This window comes from Borostomias antarcticus, assembly GCF_949987555.1.
Source record: "Borostomias antarcticus genome assembly, chromosome: 7".
Classification (NCBI taxonomy): Eukaryota; Metazoa; Chordata; class Actinopteri; order Stomiiformes; family Stomiidae; genus Borostomias; species Borostomias antarcticus.
Genome location: NC_140240.1, coordinates 17,756,685 through 17,781,570, shown reverse-complemented (window position 1 = coordinate 17,781,570; position 24,886 = coordinate 17,756,685). Strand labels below are relative to the sequence as shown.

The 24,886-nt window shown below is 43.4% G+C and overlaps 1 protein-coding gene across 1 annotated transcript in view; it reads right to left on the bottom strand.

The window, feature by feature from the left end:
- LOC311311419 (serum response factor-like) overlaps positions 1-24,886 on the bottom strand; it is a 62,463-nt gene that overhangs the window by 23,242 nt on the left and 14,335 nt on the right. The window contains exon 2 of the mRNA XM_084441129.1: positions 8,667-8,936. Within this exon, the coding sequence (XP_084297255.1) occupies positions 8,667-8,936 (270 nt within the window). The remainder of the gene's footprint in view (positions 1-8,666; positions 8,937-24,886) is intronic.

Genomic DNA, 24,886 nt, shown 5'->3' with positions numbered 1-24,886 from the left:
GTAGGGTTTCAACTCTAACCCTAGACCTGTAAAACTCTGTAGGGTTTTATACGAACTCGCAGTTATATCCAGCTCTACCGAGGCGTAGATTCACTTTACTATAGTTGCTGTAGACAATGCTAAGCAATGCATGGTGGGAATTCTGCAAGACATTGGAAAGTAATTGTTCTTCATCGTACACAAACATCATTATGACCGAATGTTAGTAGGAGCAAGATTTGAGATCATGAAAATGTATTTGGGGAAAAGTAGCATGAGAGAGAACAGCCATGTCTGACCAGGTGGTAAAGGGTCTTACTGAGCAAGCGCATGCAGGTTGACAGCTAAGGGGATAGGCGTGGAGATTGAACCTTTTATATTCCAGCTGGTCTGCAACATTCTGTTACTATGTATCCGCAGAATGAATGCTGGTACATAGGTTGCCGTGTGCAATAGTCTTTGAATTATATTGGGACTGATCGACCTGAGAACGAAATCGGGCGATTATCTTTCTAAAAATTAGATTGGTGATTGTGGATATTCCTTTAAAATGTTCAATACAAAGAACTGATCTAAGATGCAAACACATTGTTTGGAGCCAAATTTCTCGTGTTCCGATGCTGAGGATATTTCCTGGAGGAACAGAGATTCTTGTCTGCATTGACCATATTCACACGGCGGCCATTTTGCTCTTACGTCATGCTCAGGGTATGAGAATGCGGAAGTATCCATAGACCAATAGTACAAGTTCGTTATATAAATAACACTTCAAGATTCGAAAAAGTAAAAAATAACATCCAGAATACACTACTGGAATTACAAACTCATGATTACTGGACTCTGTTTTTCACTGCAGTAGTTTTCACATTGAAATGAAATACATAGGAGCGCCTTAGTCATCAGCTCATTCCCGTCCATGTATTTCATAATGTGAAAACTACCGCGGTGAAAAACAGAGTCCGGTAATCATGAGTTTGTAATTCCAGTAGTGTATTCTGAATGTTATTTCGGACTATTTCGAATCTTGAAGTGTTATTTTTATTACAAACTTGTAGACTATGGATACTTCCGCATTCGCCCACCCTGAGCGTGACGTAAGAGCAAAATGTTCGCCATGTGAATATGGTCAATGGGGCCGTATTTGGCGTCTGGGACGCCCTACGACACCCAGACGAAAGTCTAGCATGTCAGATTTTTTTTTTTTTTCCTGCCTAGTCTGACATCTCCTGCGACCATGCCTACGATGTACCTTGATGGTGACCTATAGGATGACAGTGTTCTTTACATGTTAACACATCCGTTACCTCAAGTTCTCCTTGAAGGATAGACAGCCCATACTGTCCTCTTCGTGACACCCAGGAACGGGTCCACAATTGTTTTTCCTTTATTTTATTTTCCTTCTTTGACTCTGAGCAACACAGCTTACGCCAAATTCCAACTCTCTGGCAGAATCCCACTCCCTTTCACGTTTAGTTTGATCTGTGCTCCTCTTCTGAAAAAACAAGTGTTTATAGTTTCTACCACTTGGTAAAGACCAGGACATCACAAGAAGAGCAACTTGTCACAAAAAGAGAGGCTATTTTAGGTTTTAAAATGACCACATCGCAATGTGAACCTATGGCTACCTACTGCTATAACATCCACAATAATAAACGATGAGAGCACTTGGAATAAGAGACTATACATAATATTTTACAAGTAATAGGTAGGTCTACATTTACATTAAGTCATAGCCTATTGTGGTTAGCCCTGCATCTTTCTTAATTTCCAATCTCTTCTTTCCACATTCTCCTCCTCTGTCTGCTGCTAAAGCTTTCTTCCGCTCTAAAATCCTAACCTCTGCTTCCAATCCTAAAAAACTCTTTGAAACCTTCTCTTCACTACTCCAGCCCCCACCTTCAACTCCCAACTCCTCCCTTCTCCCTGATGATTTCGCCAACTTCTTTGACAAGAAAGTTAACAATATCAGATCCTCTTACCCCCCTCCCCCGGTCAACGCTCCGTGCACGAAACTCACCCCCCCACCCTCTCTCGCCTCCCTGCTCCCCCCTCCTCTCCACGCCCCACCTTATCCCACTTTTCTCCCCTCTCCCCCAACGAGGCCCTCAACCTTGTAACATCTAACCGCCCCACCACGTGCTCCCTAGACCCTGTTCCCTCGACTCTCCTTCAGTCTGTTGCACCCGAACTCCTTCCCTTCCTAACCCACCTCATTAATGCATCTCTTGTATCAGGATGCTTTCCCTCTGCTTTCAAGACTGCCAGTCACCCTCCTCCTAAAGAAACCATCTCTCGACCCCTCTGATGTCAAAAACTACAGACTGGTTTCCCTTCTATCCTTTCTATCCAAAACACTTGAACATGCTATCTTTAACCAACTGTCTTCGTACCTCCGCCAGAACGACCTCCTAGATCCCCACCAATCCGAGTTCAAGGCTGGCCACTCGACAGAGACCGCCCTCCTTGCAGTAACCGAGTCACTCCATGCCGCAAGAGCGAACTCTCTCTCCTCTGTCCTGATACTCCTAGACCTGTCAGCAGCATTTGATACGGTAGACCACCAGATCCTCCTCTCCACCCTCGAGGAGAAAGGCATCGCTGGCTCTGCACACTCCATGTTTGCATCCTACCTGACGGGCCGCTCCTACCAGGTGACATGGAGAGGGTCGACGTTGGAACCGCGTAGTCTGACTACGGGGGTTCCACAAGGGTCTGTCCTGGGTCCTCTCCTGTTTTCCCTCTACACTACATCTCTGGGCTATGTCATTCGCTCGCAAGGCTTCTCCTATCACTGCTATGTCGATGACACCCAACTGGTTCTGTCATTTCCCCCTTCTGATACAAAAGTGGAGACACGCATAGCTGGGTGCTTGGCTGACATCTCGGAGTGGATGACGACACATCACCTCAAGCTCAATCTGGACAAGACTGAGCTGCTGTTTCTCCCGGGGAAGGGCTGTCCGCACCGGGACCTGGCCATCACCATTGAAGACACAGTGGTGACCCCGACTCGGACTGCGAGGAATCTGGGTGTGACCCTGGATGACCAACTGTCATTTTCCTCACATGTCACATCCGTCACACATTCCTGCAGATTCATGCTCTACAACATCAGGAGGATTCGCCCTTTCCTCACTAATGAAACGGCGCAGGTACTCATCCAGGCCCTGGTCATCTCCCGCCTGGACTACTGCAACTCCCTCCTCGCTGGGGCACCGGCGTCAGCCATTAAACCTCAAACTTGTCCAGAAAGCTGCTGCTCGCCTGGTGTTCAACCACCCCAAATTCTCCCACACAACTTCCCTCCTCCGTTCCCTACACTGGCTCCCTGTAGCGGCTCGCATCCAGTTTAAAACTCTGGCGCTAACCTACAGGGCAATGAAAGGAACAGCCCCCTCCTACCTCCAGGCCATGGTCAAACCCTACACCCCCTCCCGACCGCTACGCTCTGATACCTCAGGGCGACTGGTTGCCCCGTCACTCCGAGGCTCCTGCGGTCGATCGACACGGTCACGGCTCTTCTCTGTCCTGGCCCCGCAGTGGTGGAATGAACTGCCCACTGATGTCAGGACAGCAGAGTCGCTGCCCATCTTTCGTCGCAGGCTCAAAACTCATCTCTTCAAGAAGTACTACAACAATCCTCCCACGTAAGCACTTATTGTATTATATTATATTGCACTGTACTTTAGATTGCGATTCTTGCACTTTGCCTTCAGCACTAGATTATGCTCTTAGTCACTTGTTTTAGAAAGAAGATGCACTTGTGAGTTCTGGCAAGTAGTAGTACATTGGCTCTTCCTACGTTAAATGCAATTATTGTTAGTCGCTTTGGATAAAAGCGTTTGTTAAATGACTAAAGTAAATGTAAAAAAAATGTAAATCTTTAGGTCACTGGATGGTACGCTACTGAGTCTGTAGATAAAAAGGGATGAATCCCAGGCAAAAACGTAATACTTCAACTGTATCAACAGTAGTTTTAATGAGGCAGATATAGCCTAGTTGTGGTAGCCTACATATCATGGTTTGGACAGACAAAAGATAACTCAAAACTCAAAGATACTGAAGGGGAGTCAGAATTATTTGGCACAACACCCGCCACCATAATTTTGAGTATAAATAATGCTTGAATACAGTGTTTCTTCCATGACTGAATCTACTTGACCAGACTATCTGAACTCGCGCAATGACGTGCATGGTTGTGAAAGACAGCATACGATGATTGGTCGCGGTCATTCGTGTAGTGTTGCCAGTGTCCCAGCAACGACACGGCAAGAATTATGCAACTGTGATCGCCTAATCTGACATGGTGACCACCGTGAAAGACCAATAAAATCATGTAGTCTTAGACTGTTTTTCTCTAGTCAAGTTACTCTAGTCTCTAGAATTTGCTGTAGTTTATCTAGTAGGCTGCATATGGGATATCAGTTTTGATTGCACATTGTTCACTCTTTTCTCAAATTGTTCACTCTTTTCTCACTAAGTGTTAGCAGGGCTCTAAGGTGCGACCATTTTACTTGCATTTGCGAATAAAAATAGTTTTGTGCGATCAGAAAAAATCATTTAGGAGCACTGTGCGAGTACTGTTTTCAACTTTTTCACTCGCATTTGTGTCTAAAATAAATCCATGCAAATTGGATCAAACTAGAGTCAAAGTTTCGTGCACCCGTATACAAAACTACAAGTCCCACAACTTTATTTTCCCACTAGTCCCACTACTGCAACCTGCAACGCGCAGAACTCTTGTGATGACGCGCGATGACAGCTCAGCTGCCCTCACTCAAAAACGATTGTGCAGAGGCCGAATGCCGCTGCCAGTAACCCTAACAAAATTAAGAAAATGAAGCCCATTCAATCGTATTTTGCCCGGCAAAATGGAACCAAGGAGAGAGAGGAATTCGGTGAGGCCCGGGGGGAGTCGAATCAACCGTCACTCAAAAGTCGTTGTTTACACAAAGTTCTATTGATTCGATTAGATTCATCATTGCACCGTAGCCTACCAATAACTTACTGGATCTACATCAAAACGCAATGAAATGCCGTTGACATCGTAAAAAGCGTTTTTTTTCTGAAATGCATGTCATAACGATCCAATTTACAATTTTTGAATGATTATTTGCGAAGATATTGGGCTTTCTTCCCACGTTTTTTCACGGCACCGGCAGCTGTGTTTCATATCCCTGTCTAAGTTCGCAAAGCATTGTGTGAATTTTCATCTACCCCTCAGTTTCAAGTCAGCATCTGAAAACCCTAGTTTTGGAGAGCTGTTTGAACGTCCACTAGCCCTCGATATGCTCGTGGACCTAGAACCCTAACCCTAGAAGCTAAAAGGGATGGGACACACTTCCCTACGCGTGAATGTGCAAAATGTAGGGGTGGGGCCAAGGGCTAGGGCTAAGGGGGGGTATTGGGATTGGGCCATAGTCTTCATTAGGACCAATGCACATGATGAAGTGTGTGGGAATAGTATAGTCTTCATTAGGACCAATGCACATGATAAAAGTGTGTGGGAATAGTATAGTCTTAATTAGGACCAATGCACATGATGACGTGTGTGGGAATAGTAGGCTATAGTCTTCATTAGGACAAATGCACATGATCAAGTGTGTGGGAATAGTATAGTCTTCATTAGGACCAATGCACTTGATGAAGTGTGTGGGAATAGTATAGTCTTCATTAGGACCAATGCACCTGATGAAGTGTGTGGGAATAGTAGGCTATAGTCTTCATTAGGACCAATGCACATAAAGTGTGTGGGAATAGAAGGCTATAGTCTTCATTAGGACCAATGCACATGATAAAAGTGTGTGGGAATAGTATAGTCTTAATTAGGACCAATGCACATGATGACGTGTGTGGGAATAGTAGGCTATAGTCTTCATTAGGACCAATGCACATGATCAAGTGTGTGGGAATAGTATAGTCTTCATTAGGACCAATGCACTTGATGAAGTGTGTGGGAATAGTATAGTCTTCATTAGGACCAATGCACCTGATGAAGTGTGTGGGAATAGTAGGCTATAGTCTTCATTAGGACCAATGCACATAAAGTGTGTGGGAATAGAAGGCTATAGTCTTCATCAGGACCAATGCACCTGATGAAGTGTGGGAATAGTATAGTAGGAGAGGATGAGAGCTCCTATGGTGATCAGGTTATTATTGTTTATTGTTGTTGGCAGTAGGCCTAATGTGTGTGTTGCTAATAAAAGTGTTATTGAAAAATTTCCTTTGCGCTGATAAATTTCTTTCTGTGCTCCTAAATTTTTTCATTTAGGAGCACACATGCTCCTAGTGAAAAATGTTAGCTTAGAGCCCTGGTTAGATGAGGGCCTCCCATAGGCCTACACGCTAAGAGAAATGCCTAGTGACCTTTGTTATTCTACACCAAACTACTGTAGGTGCGGGATAGCTGAAAATATTTGGACAAAAGAAAAGGTTAACATGCTTCACCTGTTTTGTATGAAATTCAAGAGCGCCAGGATTTGTTGTACAGGGGGTGGGGGCGGGGGAGGGGTTAGGGGGGAGCCGTAAACAAGCCCCTAGGGGGCCCCGATGACTCACGTCCTGTCAGGGAATCCCGTAACGGAGCAAACTCACCGTTTATCTCAGCCTCGAGAGCAAACTATGTGAAACGGGTTCACAAGGTTCAAGCTTCTCGCTGCAACACTCTTTCAGGGTTGGACAGCCAGCCTGGATGAAGCGCTGGACTAGCCCATGGTGGGTGTCTGGCTGCTGCGGTCTGAATTACTGTCTAGACTTCCCCTGATCTCTGTTAGGGTTAGGAAGATAGAGATATATCTCCCCCTCTCCGTTAGGGTTAGGATTATAGAGATATATCTCCCCCTCTCCGTTAGGGTTAGGAATATAGAGATACATCTCCCCCTCTCAGTTAGGGTTAGGATTATAGAGATACATCTCCCCCTCTCAGTTAGGGTTAGGATTATAGAGATATATCTCCCCCTCTCCGTTAGGGTTATGGCTATGGAGATATATCTCTCCATCTCCGCTGGGAGTATCTCACTATCTGCTCAGCACAACAATGAGGTAGTGGTAGCAGGTACTAAATGTGAAGCATGTTCCGCTGAAAATAAGGGTTACCAAAACAGCTGCAGCTCATATGGAATGCAACCAGTCCTCTGCCAAGCGAAGGATACTGGAGGAAACAACACCATATATGGACAGAGAGGCTCAATCTTATTTTTATCAATGTAGGGTGAGGGTTTTCAGATGCGTTTGTGTAGCGTATGCATGTTCCTACAGCAGCCACACCAGACAAAAACCACACCGGACAAAAACAGTCAAGTAGCCTTTGGTCTGCCTTGGTGGAGTGTGGCACAGTACCTGAGAGGAACAATATAGACCCTTACCCTAACCCAGCACCTGCCTCTGAACATTGCAGACCCTAACCGTAAACCTAAACCAACAGCACTCATCCATTCTGCAAGATGTGAATAGGAAGTTTCTATTCACAGATGCATCAGACTCAGGCAATGCTAGTGTCAAGGTTTTTATTGTGAAATGATGGCTGCATCTTAGATCTACTATCAAACAAGGTGGGATTTTAGAAAGGATTAAGTCTTACAACCACATTGGCTCTACTTCCCTAAATAGGTGACTTGCTCACTTACTCACTCCCTACAAACCCCAGTCACTCCAGCAGTAACAGAGTTTGGCACAATATTCTTAGCTAAATTATGGGATAGAGTAGGCCTAAGAAAATACATGGAAATTGTAATGCAGTCATTAAGACTAAGAGCACCCCATTCTCAATGAGCCAGCCACGCCGCTAGTTTAGCATTTGTCGGGTTATCACTCCCTCCCTCCCTCCCGGTAATGTTGGCCTGCATCTCTCTGTTGGAACCACAAGAGTCAGTAGTCCCAGCACACCAAAATCAAGAATGACACCAAAATCAATCCTCCACTGCACAAGTAGAATAGTGGTCAGAGCATTGGACTCCCAGGGTTCAAGACCCAGTGGGGATGACTTTATGGGACTATACCCCAAACCTCCACATGTTCATCCTTTCACTCCAACCTTTACCCCTTGCCTTATAAGTCAGATCATGTCCCAATCCCAACCCTTATTCTAACCCCAAACCACACTAGGGACTGGAAGGAGGACACCAAAACCAACCCGCCAATCTCCACTGCACAAGTAGAGTAGTGTTCAGAGCATTGGACTCCCACCCGGGAGACCAGGGTTTAAGACCCGGTGTGGATGACTTTATGGGACTATACCCCAAACCTCCACACAATCATCCTTTCACTCCAACCTTTTTATCCCTTACCTAAAATTCCACAAGTAGAGTAGTGGTCAGAGCATTGGACTCCCACGTGGGTCTCAGAGATTACCGTCTATGCTGAGCGAAACTCCTCTAGTCTATATCTAGCTAAACAAATGCTGTTGTAAACATTTTGCAACTGATGTGTCCAGGTGACAAGACCCATCTTAATTTATCAGACATTATTTCATGTCATTTCAATTCACAACTATTTCAGTGGCATGACTAGCTTCCGTCCTACCAGTCCTGAACAGAAACAAGCCAGCCACGCACATAAGCCAGGTTTGACCTGGCCTGATTTGTTTTATTTTTCAGTCAACCATGGACAGGTCAGAGTTAGTGTGGATGCTGGTAGCCCGGTACCCCAGAGCGTGCTCCACAGTTAAGGGTTCTGCGACTCCCCCTCACCTTGGTGGCCTCGGTGCAGCCGTCGGCCTCCGCCACCTGGTAGCTGAGGTCTGTCTCCTCGAAGCCTGTGGCGCTCATGCGCTGGTCGGTGGAGGGGTCGGAGCGCGGTGGGGAATCGGGGGAGTTGAGGCAGGTCTGGATGAGGGCCTTGCCCGTCTCGCTGGTGATCATGGGCTGCAGCTTCCGCGTGGCGAAGGTGTACACATGTCCCGTCTCACTGGCCACCAGCAGCAGCACCTGTGTGCCCGTCAGCGTGGACAGCTCATAGGCCTGCAGGAGGAAAGGGGAGGAGTCAAAGGATTTGATTGACATCTGGAGCTTGAATGGACATATTTGGATAAGAACTGGATTGTGATATTGTTACTTGAACTCAAGTGAGAAACAGACACTGGATTATAGTCTAACCTGAACACTACACCCCAAATAGTGCTATATCCAGCCTTACTGAGCACTAAGCCTGGGGCTAACCTGAACACTGCACCCTATAGTGCCATATCAAGCTTTACTGAGCACACATAAACCTGGCAGCTGTTCACCACCGTGACTGGCGTGCAGTGCCAACTCTGTTTCGCAGTGAACACTTTGAATTCCTTTGCTCTTATGCAACCCTGGTGTGGCAGCAAGCTTTCTTGAGCTACCAATATTTTTTGTTGTTGGAGCAAAATGGACACATCAGCTATTCCTCAGAAAGTGAGTAGAGGTTGTAGTAGCACCATCTCTGGGTAAGAGAGAGAGTAGAGGATGCCGGTTCCTGCAGAGGCTGAGCAGAGCAGGCAGAGCTTCCTTCCACGGGGAGACGTTCTTTAAAAGCTTTTAACCGGATCTTGGTGAGCACAATCTGTTTGTTTCCAAGGGTAACCCGCAGCCCAGCATAACAGTGTTAGTGTGGGTGGCGTGGCTGGAATGGCCCAGCTCTCCAATGACACTATGGGATAGAGTGGGAGGCGATGGTTTGGCAGAACCCATTGGCCAATTACTGCACTCAGTGAAGTCAGTCCACCACTACAACGGTGCTCGTAATCGCCTAACGTTGCTCTTGACCTCTTGACCAACTTTGTCCTCCTCCCCATGACCTCTTCCCTGATTTGGATGCGTGGTTGTTGATTGGTGGTTGTCAATATTCACACTTATTGGTTTATGTGAAAACCACAACAGTTATGCTCTATGTAAGCACAACTAGCGATTCATCCAGACAGATTGATGAACAACCGTTTCGCGGCAGAAAATAGATTTTTAGAAGCTGCATTCTCGTTGCCCCGATCACCGCCATTACATGGATATACTGGCTCGCGCTGGATTTTACATTTCTTCTACAGGCCTCCGAACTACACCAAAGTGATCTCGGTGAGTCAAACGTCTTATAATATGTCGTAAATAAGGTGCAGGTTGTCAAAAACGAGCATTGTCCTTTAATCCAATGAGGCCTTCTAGACCCATAGTAGGGTAGACACAAGTAATTAACGTCTGCTTCTATTTAGTGTGTCACAGCCAACTCGTGCTTTGTGTAGGCCTATGGGCCTACATCATGGCTGGATTAAAAAAATATTGTGTTTAATTTATGAGTAGCGTATTGTGTCATGTAGGAAATTTTGAAATGCCTATGAACATTTCCTACCTGACAGGACGCGCTACCCATGAATTGAACATAACAATGGGTGGTAGGTCATCCTGAGGAGGTAGGCTATATGCCAACTTTTCAGAACACCAAGTGAACATTAAAGCTGCGGCCAGGCAATTTCCGACAAGTTTAGGAGCAATAAGCGAGAGAATAGGAGGACAACAAGAAAGTTGACATTCCAATGTTCATTTTGTACATTCGTATCGTATCGTAAAACATTTGTAAAACATTTTGATGCATTGTAAGTTCGATTTTGATAATTCAACAATCTGGTCAATGAGTTTGTGAATTACAGTCTGAAGATCCAGTGTACCAAGTTAGGTGTTAATTGATTGAAAAATGTGGGATGAGATATGTTTATTAATTTTTACAGGTTTTGTTTGCTTTTCTTCATAATTGAACATTAACTTCAGCAGCTGTGTACTCAGTCAGTTGCCAATCAATCGATTTAGTCATTGTAATCCTCGGCGGGGGTTGGGTAGGGTTGCCAACAGCGATGTCTCCGATTCGTGGAGCTTGCGTTGGATTGTGGGTAACGCAGTTTTCTCTGTATGAAGTGTTGGTTTCAGAGGACAGAATTAAACATATTTTTAAAAATTCAATTTTTGAGATATAATTCTGAAAAAAATCACACTACATCTTGGATATGTAGCCAATGTTGTCACTTTTTATGAGGATGATCAGACATTGATTTGGAGAGAATTAATAGGAACTGTATACAGAACTGTTAACAGTAAAACTTGTTGATGTGCTGTGGGCTCAATTTTTCATATTTCAAAAATCTGTGAGGATCGTTTGGTAAGGACAGTCTGAAGATACAGTATATCAATTTTGGTGTCAATTGAACAAAAAATGTGGGAGTCTATAGGTTTGATAGGTTTTACAATTTATGAAGAAATCAGAGTGATAGACTTCAAAATTCCTGCAAGTTCAGAGCGTACGAAAGTTTTGTCTCACTTGGGACTACATTGACATGGTGGTTTTACAGTGATAGCACCCATGGCTGATTTGTTATGATTTTTTAAGTTTTAAACTTTAGACTTTCTGTAGCGCCACCTTCAGGTTTATTGACCTACAATGCAGGTTGAGGACTTTGGGTATAGTACTGGAGCTATGTGCAAATTTTGGTGATTTTTTGTCCACGGGAAGTTAGACTTCAGTGGAAGATGGAGAATAATAATAATAATATAGGCAAATACAATAGGGTTCCAGCAGCTACGCTGCCTGGCCCCTAATAATAATAATAATAAATATAGCTGCAAGCAGCAATAACGGGGCCAAGCGCAACGAACGCATCAAAGCCAACGAGGAAAACACGCCATAGCTACATTGCCCACCTTTACCATCAAGTCTCAGTGCGGGGATTTCTTGATAATTCAGCTATCTATGAAGAACTCTCACAACTTTTGTTTCTCTCTACACCTCACAGTTTCCAGAAGAATGCCCCCCCTACACTTGGTGTAAGTAAGCTATCTATGAAGAACACTCACAACTTTTGTTTCTCTCTACACCTCACAGTTTCCAGAAGAATGCCCCCCCTACACTTGGTGTAAGTAGGCTATGTAGTCTGTGGGCTACTGCGCTCTCCAAGGATGAAGTGTTTAGGCTAAAGGCTACAACCCTCTCCCTGGTTGAAGTGTGTAAGCTATAGACTGCAAATTTCCTATAGCTATAGACTACATTTCCATCCAATTGACCTGAATGACTACTGTCCAACTAAAGTGGAGTCCATATGCATTCAATTGTAGTGATCTTGATTATTTCAGTTAAACAAGCACATTCTTCATATAAGAAGAGACGACACATTGGTTTAATTCTAGCAATGAAAATACAATGAAAGTGCAATGGGGGTCCCTTTGCACAACAATGCTTATATAAACATCAAAATGTAATCTGACAGTGTTGTGCCCAATTAGTAAATTGTAGAGCATGCCATCAGCTACGCATACAAGCATTATGAACCCCATTTAGCCACGGGGGGCGCTACAGCAATCAATTGCATTTAAGCCACTTTTAAGAATTTCGGCTCGTTATAGCGCCACCCTTTGGCCTAACTGCTTCATATTTCTTCAGTTACCTCAAGATGTGCTCTGGTACTACTATATCTGTTTTCGGAAATACCATCCAAGCGGTTAGGCCTGAACAGGAAATTAGCTCTCTAGCGCCCCCATTTGAGTTGATCGGGCCAATAATGCATGGATAGCCCCAGGGTATATGTGAGGACGTGCTTGCAATAATTTGTGGTGTTCTGTACAACCCTTCAGAAATTATACCACTTTATGTAAAAAGCCACGCCCTCTGCAAACTTCATTGGCTCATAATTTTTTTTTTCAACTTTTCCAAAATGTCTCGAGATGGAACTTTAGATATTGCTCCTGACATTGTGTGTACTGAGCGGCATGTGAATCGGTCAAACTTTCTAGGAGGAGATAGATTTTAAGCATTTTTCAAAATTTGCAAAATAGCGGATAATTTCCATAACCGGATGTTATAGGTTCTTGAGGCAAATTTGTTCATCGTGAGGACACACATATGTCGGCAAAGTCGCATGACTCTGTCAAACGGGGCATGAGATATGCCTGTCATATGTCTTTGAGAGAGTGATGGCTGGCTTTTAACTAAAATGCTTATATCGACATCAAATTTACATCTGGTAATTAAGAGTCCAATGAGTAAGTTGTAGAACATGAGATGATCTACCCATACAACCATTACAAAACCCATTTGGCCACAGGGGGCGCCACAGCAATCGATTCCGTTTTAGCCACTTTTAAGCATTTTGGCTTGTTATTGCGCCACCCTGTGGCCAATCTGCTTCCTATTTCACAAGATACCTCAACATATGCTCTGGTACGAGTGTAAAAAGTTTCAGAAAATTGGCCTGGCGGTTAGGCCTAAACGGGAAATGAGCTCTCTAGCGCCCCCATTGGGTTTGATCGAGCCCATAATGGAGGGCTAGCCTCGGTTTATATGTGCAGACATCCTTGAAAATGTGTGTGGTGTTCTGTACAACCCTTTAGAAAATATACCCCTTTATGTGAAAAGCCATGCAAAGCCACGCCCTCTGCAATCTTCATTGGCTCATAGTTTCTGTTTCATTCAACTTTTCCAAAATGTGCCGAGATGGAACTTTAGATATTGCTCCCTAGATTCTGTCTACCGAGCGTGATGTGAATCGGTGAAACTTTCTAGGAGGAGATAGATTTTAAGCGTTTTCCAAAAAATGCAAAATAGCAGATAATTTACATAACCGGATGTTATAGGTTCTTGAGGCAAATTTGTTCATCGTGAGAAGAGACATGTGTGCAAAGTGTCATGACTCTACGTCAAACGGGGCATGAGCTATGCCTGTTCAAAGTTTGCAATTTCAGTCGGCTGCTATAGCGCCCCCTATTGGCTAATCGATCTGGGTCGTGCTCCATGGACTCAGCACATCATCCTCTACCATCATGCAAATTTTGGTAAAAAGTTACCACTCCGTTCTATAGGCTGCCATTGACTTCAATGGCAGAAGAAGAATAAATATAGCTGCAAGCAGCAATAACGGGGCCAAGCGCAACTAACGCATCAAAGCCAATGAGCAAAACACACCATAGCTACATTGGAGCTATGCATGTGAGCATTTATGTCGCCTGACCAGGTGAATCAGGTCAAATTCATGCAACAGTATCATCATCACCATGATCATCATCATCATCATTATACAACTGCATTCACATTCAATTCATCTGACAGCGTCAAGTGAGAGTCGGGTCCTTTTTAGAATCTCATTACATTTATTCTATTTTGGTACATATGTTTTAGGACCTATTTCTCTGCATGTCTACATGCCACATGATCATTCTCCAGGCCTTCCATCTGCCTGGAAGGCCCACCTTTACTATCAAGTCTCAGTGCGGGGATTTCTTGATAATTCAGCTATTTATGAAGAACACACAACTTTTGTTTCTCTCTACACCTCACAGTTTCCAGAAGAATGCCCCCCCTACACTTGGTGTAAGTAGTCTATGTAGTCTGTGGGCTACTGCGCTCTCCCAGGATGAAGTGTTTAGACAAAAGGCTACAACCCTCTCCCTGGTTGAAGTGTGTAAGCTATAGAATGCAAAAGGTACACTTTCCAAACGTGACACTCTTTACCACTCTACCATCCAGTTTGTCACACATGACACATACAATACACACCACTGCACTCGTTACTGTTTGGACAACTAACCTTCCCATCAAACCTGTCATAACATTCCCTAGTTTATTCTCATTTGCACCCTTCTCCAACTATCACCTCTCTACCTATGTCACATGTTACACTAAATGCCTCTCTCACACAGACTCCCACAAAAGCCAGTTCATTTATAATGGCTCTACACAATATCCAGAGTCTTAAAGCACACTTTAAAGATGTACACACCTGCAATTCTTTATGAACGCTGATAGCATTTGTGTGACAGAAACATGGCTAGCATCTGCCATAGCCACATTTGAGCTATGCATGTGACTGTCTTTGTCACCTGACTAGGTACATTAGGTTAAATTCATGCAACAGCATCATCATACAACCACAATCACAGTTAATTCATCTGATGATGTCAAGTGAGTGTCAGGTCCTTTTAAGCATCTCAACACATTTCTTCTATTTTGGGACATATTTTTAGGACCTATTTCTCTGCATGTCGACATCCCACATGGCCATTCTCCAGGCCTTCCATCTGCCTGGGAGACCCACCTTTACCATCAGGTCTCACTGCAGGGATAGCTTGACATTTCAGCAATCTGTGAACAACACTCACAATTCTTGTTTCAGAAGAATGCCCCTCTCCTACCGATACATTTGGTGTAAGTAGGCTATGTAATTTAATGTCTACATTTCCATCCAATTGACCTCAATGACAACTGTCAAACTAAAGTGGAGTCCATATGCATTCAATTGTAGTGATCTTGATTATTTCAGTTAAACAAGCACATTCTTCATATAAGAAGAGACGACACATTGGTTTAATTCTAGCAATGAAAATACAATGAAAGTGCAATGGGGGTCCCTTTGCACAACAATGCTTATATAAACATCAAAATGTAATCTGACAGTGTTGTGCCCAATTAGTAAATTGTAGAGCATACCATCAGCTACCCATACAAGCATTATGAACCCCATTTAGCCACGGGGGGCGCTACAGCAATCAATTGTGTTTAAGCCACTTTAAATAATTTTGGCTCGTTATAGCGCCACCCTTTGGCCTAACTGCTTCATATTTCTTCAGTTACCTCAAGATATGCTCTGGTACTACTATATCTGTTTTCGGAAATACCATCCAAGCGGTTAGGCCTAAACAGGAAATGAGCTCTCTAGCGCCCCCATTCAGTTTAATCTGGCCAGTAATGGAGGCTTTGCCTCGGGCTGACATTGTTGATAAGAACACAAAGTTTTGTGGTTTTCCATGCATTCCTTCAGACGTTATATGCCTTTTTGTGAAAAGCCACACCCTCTGCAATATTCAATTGCTCACAGTGGCTATTTTCATCAAGTTGTCTAAATTATGCCGAGATGGAACTTTAGATATTCATTGCTAGATTCTATATACTGTGCTTCATGTAGATTGACAAAACTTCCTAGGAGGAGATAGATTTGAAGTGTTTTTCAAAAAATGCAAAATTGTTGCAAATTAACATAATCTGAAGTTATGGCTCCTTGAGGCAAATTTGTTCAAGCTGATGAGACATATATGCCTCCAAAGCTTCATGACTCTAGCTCCAATGGGGCATGACATATGACCATTCAAAGTTTGCAATTTAGCCCCTTTTATGTATTTTGTCTTGTAGTAGCGCCACCCTGTGGCCAATCAGGCTCTTCTTTCTCCAGTGACCATTAGACATACCCTGGTAACACTGTACCGTGGTTCGGAAAGCTCTGCATGGCGGTTAGGCCTAAACTGAAAATGAGCTCTTTAGCGCCCCCATTTGGTTTGATTGGGCCAATAATGCAGTGTCCGCCTCAGGTTATATCTGCACAGATGTCTACCAAGTGGCGTGGTGTTCTGCACAACCCTTAAGAAAGTATACCACTTTATGTGAAAAGCCACGCCCCATGCCATTTTCATTGGCTCATAGTTGCTGTTAAATTTAACTTTTTAAACTTTTGCCGAGATGGAATTTTAGATATCGTTCCCTAGATTGTGTGTAACGGATTTCATGCAGATTGGTCAAAGTCTCTAGGAGAAGATAGATTTTAAGCATTTTTCAAAAAATTCAAAATGGCGGAAAATCTATATAACCGGAAGTTATGGGTCCTTGAGGCAAATTTGTTCATCATGAGGAGAGACATATGTGTGCAAAGTGTCATGTCTGTAGGTTAAATGGGGCCTGAGATATGCCTGTTCAAAGTTCGCAACTTCAGTCGGCTGCTATAGCGCCCCCTTTTGGCCAATCAATGTGAGACTTGCTCCACTGCTGCGGGGCCTTGCTGGACGGCTTCGGGCCATAAGCCTCTACCATCTTGCAAAGTTTCGTAAAAAGTTACCAATCGGCTATAGGGCCTGGGATAGGCTCCCATGGCGGAAAAAGAATAATAATAACACTACCAATAACAATAGGGTCTTCGCCCCTTCGGGGCTTGGCCCCTAATAATAGGAAAACTACTAATAACAATAGGGTCTTCGCCCCTTCGGGGCTTGGCCCCTAATAATACCATCAATTACAATAGGGGCTTCGCCCCCTTCGGGGCTTGGCCCCTAATAATACTAACAATAACAATAGGGTCCTCGCCCCTTTGGGGCTTGGCCCCTAATTACAATAGGGGCTTCGCACTGCGTGCTTGGCCCCTAATAATAACACTACCAATAACAATAGGGTCTTCGCCCCTTCGGGGCTTGGCCCCTAATTACAATAGGGTCTTCGCCCCCCTTCGGGGCTTGGCCCCTAATAATAATAATAATAAATATAGCTGCAAGCAGCAATAACGGGGCCAAGCACAATGAACGCATCAAAGCCAACGAGCAAAACACGCCATAGCTACATTGGAGCTATGCATGTGAGCATCTATGTCGCCTGACCAGGTGAATCAGGTCAAATTCATGCAACAGTATAATCATCACCATGATCATCATCATCATCATCATTATACAACTGCATTCACATTCAATTCATCTGACAGCGTCAAGTGAGTCAGGTCCTTTTTAGAATCTCATTACATTCATTCTTTTTTGGTACATATGTTTTAGGAACTATTTCTCTGCATGTCTACATGCCACATGATCATTCTCCAGGCCTTCCATCTGCCTGGAAGGCCCACCTTCACCATCAAGTCTCAATGCGGGGACTTCTTGATAATTCAGCTATCTATGAAGAACACTCACAACTTTTGTTTCTCTCTACACCTCACAGTTTCCAGAAGAATTCCCCCCCCTACACTTGGTGTAAGTAGGCTATGTAGTCTGTGGGCTAATGCGCTCTCCAAGGATGAAGTGTTTAGGCTAAAGGCTACAACCCTCTCCCTGGTTGAAGTGTGTAAGCTATAGAGTGCAAAAGGTACACTTTCCAAACGTGACACTCTTTACCACTCTACCATCCAGTTTGTCACACATGACACATACAATACACAACACTGCACTCCTATCTGTTTGGACAACTAACCTTCCCATCAAACCTGTCATAACATTCCCTAGTTTATTCTCATTTGCACCCTTCTCCAACTATCACCTCTCTAACTATGTCACATGTTACACTAAATGCCTCTCTCACACAGACTCCCACAAAAGCCAGTTCATTTATAATGGCCCTAAACAATATCCAGAGTCTTAAAGCACACTTTAAAGATGTACACACATCAATTGTTTACGAACGCTGATAGCATTTGTGTAACAGAAACATGGCTAACATCTGCCATAGCCACATTTGAGCTATGCATGTGACTGTCTTTGTCGCCTGACTAGGTACATCAGGTTAAATTCATGCAACAGCATCATCATACAACCACACTCACAGTTAATTCATCTGATGATGTCAAGTGAGTGTCAGGTCCTTTTAAGCATCTCAACACATTTATTCTATTTTGGGACATATTTTTAGGACCTATTTCTCTGCATGTCTACATCCCACCTGGTCATTCTCCAGGCCTTCCATCTGCCTGGAAGACCCACCTTCACCATCAAGTATCACTGCAGGGATAGCTTGACAATTCAGCAATCTGTGAACAACACTCACAATTCTTGTTTCTCTCTTAACCACAGTTTTCAGAAGAATGCCCCTCTCCTACCCATACATTTGGTGTAAGTAGGCTATGTAATTTAAGGTCTACATTTCCATCCAATTGACCTGAATGACTACTGTCAAACTAAAGTGGAGTCCATATGCATTCAATTGTAGTGATCTTGATTTTTTCAGTTAAACAAGCACATTCTTCATATAAGAAGAGACGACACATTGGTTTAATTCTAGCAATGAAAATACAATGAAAGTGCAATGGGGGTCCCTTTGCACAACAATGCTTATATAAACCTCAAAATGTAATTTGACAGTGTTGTGCCCAATTAGTAAGTTGTAGAGCATGCCATCAGCTACGCATACAAGCATTATGAACCCCATTTAGCCACGGGGGGCGCAACAGCAATCAATTGCATTTAAGCCACTTTTAAGAATTTCGGCTCGTTATAGCGCCACCCTTTGGCCTAACTGCTTCATATTTCTTCAGTTACCTCAAGATATGGTCTGGTACTACTATATCTGTTTTCGGAAATACCATCCAAGCGGTTAGGCCTGAACAGGAAATTTGCTCTCTAGCGCCCTCATTCAGTTTAATCTGCCCAGTAATGGACGCTTTGCCTCTGGCTGACATTGTTGATATGAACACAACGTTTTGTGGTGTTCCATGCATTCCTTCAGAAGTTATATGCCTTTTTGTGAAAAGCCACACCCTCTGCAATATTCAATTGCTCACAGTGGCTATTTTCATTATGTTTTCTAAATTATGCCGAGATGGAACTTTAGATATTCATTGCTAGATTCTATATACTGTGCTTCATGTAGATTAACAAAACTTCCTAGGAGGAGATAGATTTCAAGTGTTTTTCAAAAAAAGCAAAATTGTTGCAAATTAACATAATCCGAAGTTATGGCTCCTTGAGGCAAATTTGTTTACCCTGATGAGACATATATGCTTCCAAAGCGTCCTGACTCTAGCTCCAACGGGGCATGACATATGACCATTCAAAGTTTGCATTTTATCCCCTTTTATGTATTTTGGCTTGTAATAGCGCCACCCTGTGGCCAATCAGGCTCTTCTTTCTCCAGTGACCATTAGACATACCCTGGTACCACTGTACCATGGTTCAGAAAGCTCTGCATGGCGGTTAGGCCTAAACTGAAAATGAGCTCTCTAGCGCCCCCATTTGGTTTGATTGGGCCAATAATGCAGTGGCCGCCTCAGGTTATATCTGCACAGATGTCTTATAAGTGGCATGGTGTTCTGCACAACCCTTAAGAAAGTATACCACTTTATGTGAAAAGCCACGCCCTATGCCATTTTCATTGGCTCATAGTTGCTGTTAAATTTAACTTTTTAAACTTTTGCTGAGATGGAATTTTAGATAATGGTCCCTAGATTGTGTGTATCAGGTATCATGCAGATTGGTCAAAGTCTCTAGGAGGAGATAGATTTTTAGCGTTTTTCAAAAAATTCAAAATGGCGGAAAATCTATATAACCGGAAGTTATGGGTCCTTGAGGCAAATTTGTTCATCATGAGGAGAGACATATGTGTGCAAAGTGTCATGTCTGTAGGTCAAACGGGGCCTGAGATATGCCTGTTCAAAGTTCGCTACTTCAGTCGGCTGCTATAGCGCCCCCTTTTGGCCAATCAATGTGAGACTTGCTGGACGGCTTCGGGCCATAAGCCTCTACCATCTTGCAAATTTTCGTAAAAAGTTACCAATCGGCTATAGGGTCTGCCATAGTCTCCCATGGCGGAAAAAAGAATAATAAATATAGCTGCAAGCAGCAATAACGGGGCCAAGCACAATGAACGCATCAAAGCCAACGAGGAAAACACGCCATAGCTACATTGGAGCTATGCATGTGAGCATCTATGTCGCCTGACCAGGAGAATCAGGTCAAATTCATGCAACAGTATCATCATCACCATGATCATCATCATCATCATCATCATTATACAACTGCATTCACATTTAATTCATCTGACAGCGTCAAGTGAGAGTCAGGTCATTTTTAGAATCTCATTACATTCATTCTATTTTGGTACATATGTTTTAGAACCTATTTCTCTGCATGTCTACATGCCACATGATCGTTCTCCAGGCCTTCCATCTGCCTGGAAGGCCCACCTCTACCATCAAGTCTCAGTGCGGGGATTTCTTGATAATTCAGCTACCTATGAAGAACACTCACAACTTTTGTTTCTCTACACCTCACAGTTTCCAGAAGAATGCCCCCCCTACACTTGGTGTAAGTAGGCTATGTAGTCTGTGGGCTACTGTCCTCTCCCAGGATAAAGTGTTTAGATTAAAGGCTAAAACCCTCTCCCTGGTTGAAGTGTGAAGCTATATACTGCAAAAGGTACACTATCCAAACTTGATACTCTTTACCACTCTACCATCCAGTTTGTCACCCATGCCACATACAATACACACCACTGCACTCGTTACTCTTTGGACAACTAACCTTCCCATCAAACCTGTCATAACATTCCCTAGTTTAATCTCATTTGCACCCTTCTCCAACTATTACCTCTCTACCTATGTCACATTTTACACTAAATGCCTTGCCTTTGACTCCTACAAAAGGAAGTTCATTTACAATGGCTCTACACAATATCCAGTCTTAAAGCAGACTTTAAAGATGTACACACACATCAATTCTTTATGAACTCTGATTGCATTTGTGTAACAGAAACATGGCTAACATCTGCCATAGCCACATTTGAGCTATGCATGTGACTATTTCTCTGCATGTCAACATCCCACCTGGTCATTGTCCAGGCCTTACATCTGCCTGGGAGACCCACCTTTACTATCAAGTATCACTGCAAGGATAGCTTGACAATTCAGCAATCTGTGAACAACACTCACAATTCTTGTTTCTCTCTTAACCTCACAGTTTTCAGAAGAATGCGCCTCTCCTACCCATACATTTGGTGTAAGTAGGCTATGTAATTTAAGGTCTACATTTCCATCCAATTGACCTGAATGACTACTGTCAAACTAACGTGGAGTCCATATGCATTCAATTGTAGTGATCTTGATTATTTAAGTTAAACAAGCACATGCTTCATATAAGAAGAGACGACACATTGGTTTAATTCTAGCAATGAAAATACAATGAAAGTGCAATGGGGGTCCCTTTGCACAACAATGCTTATATAAACATCAAAATGTAATCTGACAGTGTTGTGCCCAATTAGTAAGTTGTAGAGCATGCCATCAGCTACCCATACAAGCATTATGAACCCCATTTAGCCACGGGGGGCGCTACAGCAATCAATTGCGTTTAAGCCACTTTTAAGAATTTTGGCTGGTTATAGCGCAACACTTTGGCCTAACTGCTTCATATTTCCTCAGTTACCTCAAGATATGCTCTGGTACTACTTTATCTGTTTTCCGAAATACCATCCAAGCGGTTAGGCCTGAACAGGAAATGAGCTCTCTAGCGCCCCCATTCAGTTTAATCTGGCCAGTAATGGAGGCTTTGCCTCGGGCTGACATTGTTGATATGAACACAACGTGGTGTGGTGTTCCATGCATTCCTTCAGAAGTTATATGCCTTTTTGTGAAAAGCCACACCCTCTGCGATATTCAATTGCTCACAGTGGCTATTTTCATCAAGTTTTTGAAATTATGCCGAGATGGAACTTTAGATATTCATTGCTAGATTCTATATATACTGTGCTTCATGTAGATTGACAAAACTTCCTAGGAGGAGATAGATTTCAAGTGTTTTTCAAAAAATGCAAAATTGTTGCAAATTAACATAATCTGAAGTTATGGCTCCTTGAGGCAAATTTGTTCAACCTGATGAGACATATATGCCTCCAAAGCTTCATGACTCTAGCTCCAACGGGGCATGACATATGACCATTCAAAGTTTGCATTTTATCCCCTTTTATGTATTTTGTCTTGTTATAGCGCCACCCTGTGGCCAATCAGGCTCTTCTTTCTCCAGTGACCATGAGACATACCCTGGTACCACTGTACCGTGGTTCGGAAAGCTCTGCATGGCGGTTAGGCCTAAACTGAAAATGAGCTCTCTAGCGCCCCCATTTGGTTTGATTCGGCCAATAATGCAGTGGCCGCCTCAGGTTATATCTGCACAGATGTCTACCAAGTGGCGTGGTGTTCTGCACAACCCTTAAGAAAGTATACCACTTTATGTGAAAAGCCACGCCCTATGCCATTTTCATTGGCTCATAGTTGCTGTTATATTTAACTTTTTCAACTTTTGCCGAGATGGAATTTTAGATATTGTTCCCTAGATTGTGTGTACTGGATGTCATGCAGATTGGTCAAAGTCTCTAGGAGGAGATAGATTTTAAGCGTTTTTCAAAAAATTCAAAATGGCGGAAAATCTATATAACCGGAAGTTATGGGTCCTTGAGGCAAATTTGTTCATCATGAGGAGAGACATATGTGTGAGAAGTGCCATGTCTGTAGGTCAAACGGGGCCTGAGATATGCCTGTTCAAAGTTCGCAACTTCAGTCGGCTGCTATAGCGCCCCCTTTTGGCCAATCAATGTGAGACTTGCTCCATGGCTTCAGGCCATAAGCCTCTACCATCTTGCAAAGTTTCGTAAAAAGTTACCAATCGGCTATAGGGCCTGGCATAGGCTCCCATGGCGGAAAAAGAATAATAACACTACCAATAACAATAGGGTCTTCGCCCCTTCGGGGCTTGGCCCCTAATAACACTACCAATAACAATAGGGTCTTCGCCCCTTCGGGGCTTGGCCCCTAATAATAACACTAACAATTACAATAGGGGCTTCGCCCTTTCGGGCTTGGCCCCTAATAATATCATCAATTACAATAGGGGCTTCGCCCCCTTCGGGGCTTGGCCCCTAATAATAATAATACCATCAATTACAATAGGGGCTTCGCCCCCTTCGGGGCTTGGCCCCTAAATATAGCTGCAAGCAGCAATAACGGGGCCAAGCACAATGAACGCATCAAAGCCAACGAGCAAAACACGCCATAGCTACATTGGAGCTATGCATGTGAGCATCTATGTCGCCTGACCAGGTGAATCAGGTCAAATTCATGCAACAGTATCATCATCACCATGATCATCATCATCATTATACAATTGCATTCACATTCAATTCATCTGACAGCGTCAAGTGAGAGTCAGGTCCTTTTTAGAATCTCATTACATTCATTCTATTTTGGTACATATGTTTTAGAACCTTTTTCTCTGCATGTCTACATGCCACATGATCATTCTCCAGGCCTTCCATCTGCCTGGAAGGCCCACCTTTACCATCAAGTCTCAGTGCGGGGATTTCTTGATAATTCAGCTACCTATGAAGAACACTCACAACTTTTGTTTCTCTCTACACCTCACAGTTTCCAGAAGAATGCCCCCCCTACACTTGGTGTAAGTAGGCTATGTAGTCTGTGGGCTACTGTCCTCTCCCAGGATGAAGTGTTTAGATTAAAGGCTAAAACCCTCTCCCTGGTTGAAGTGTGTAAGCTATATACTGCAAAAAGTACACTTTCCAAACTTGATACTCTTTACCACTCTACCATCCAGTTTGTCACCCATGCCACATACAATACACATACAGCACTCGTTACTCTTTGGACAACTAACCTTCCCATCAAACCTGTCATAACATTCCCTAGTTTAATCTCATTTGCACCCTTCTCCAACTATCACCTCTCTACCTATGTCACATTTTACACTAAATGCCTCTCACACACTGACTCCTACAAAAGCCAGTTAATTTACAATGGCTCTATACAATATCCAGTCTTAAAGCAGACTTCAAAGATGTACACACACATCAATTCTTTATGAACGCTGATTGCATTTGTGTAACAGAAACATGGCTAACATCTGCCATAGCCACATTTGAGCTATGCATGTGACTATTTCTCTGCATGTCAACATCCCACCTGGTCATTGTCCAGGCCTTCCATCTGCCTGGGAGACCCACCTTTACCATCAAGTATCACTGCAAGGATAGCTTGACAATTCAGCAATCTGTGAACAACACTCACAATTCTTGTTTCTCTCTTAACCTCACAGTTTTCAGAAGAATGCCCCTCTCCTACCCATACATTTGGTGTAAGTAGGCTATGTAATTGAAGGTCTACATTTCCATCCAATTGACCTGAATGACAACTGTCAAACTAACGTGGAGTCCATATACATTCAATTGTAGTGATCTTGATTATTTCAGTTAAACAAGCACATTCTTCATATAAGAAGAGACGGCACATTGGTTTAATTCTAGCAATGAAAATACAATGAAAGTGCAATGGGGGTCCCTTTGCACAACAATGCTTATATAAACATCAAAATGTAATCTGACAGTGTTGTGCCCAATTAGTAAGTTGTAGAGCATGCCATCCGCTACCCATACAAGCATTATGAACCCCATTTAGCCA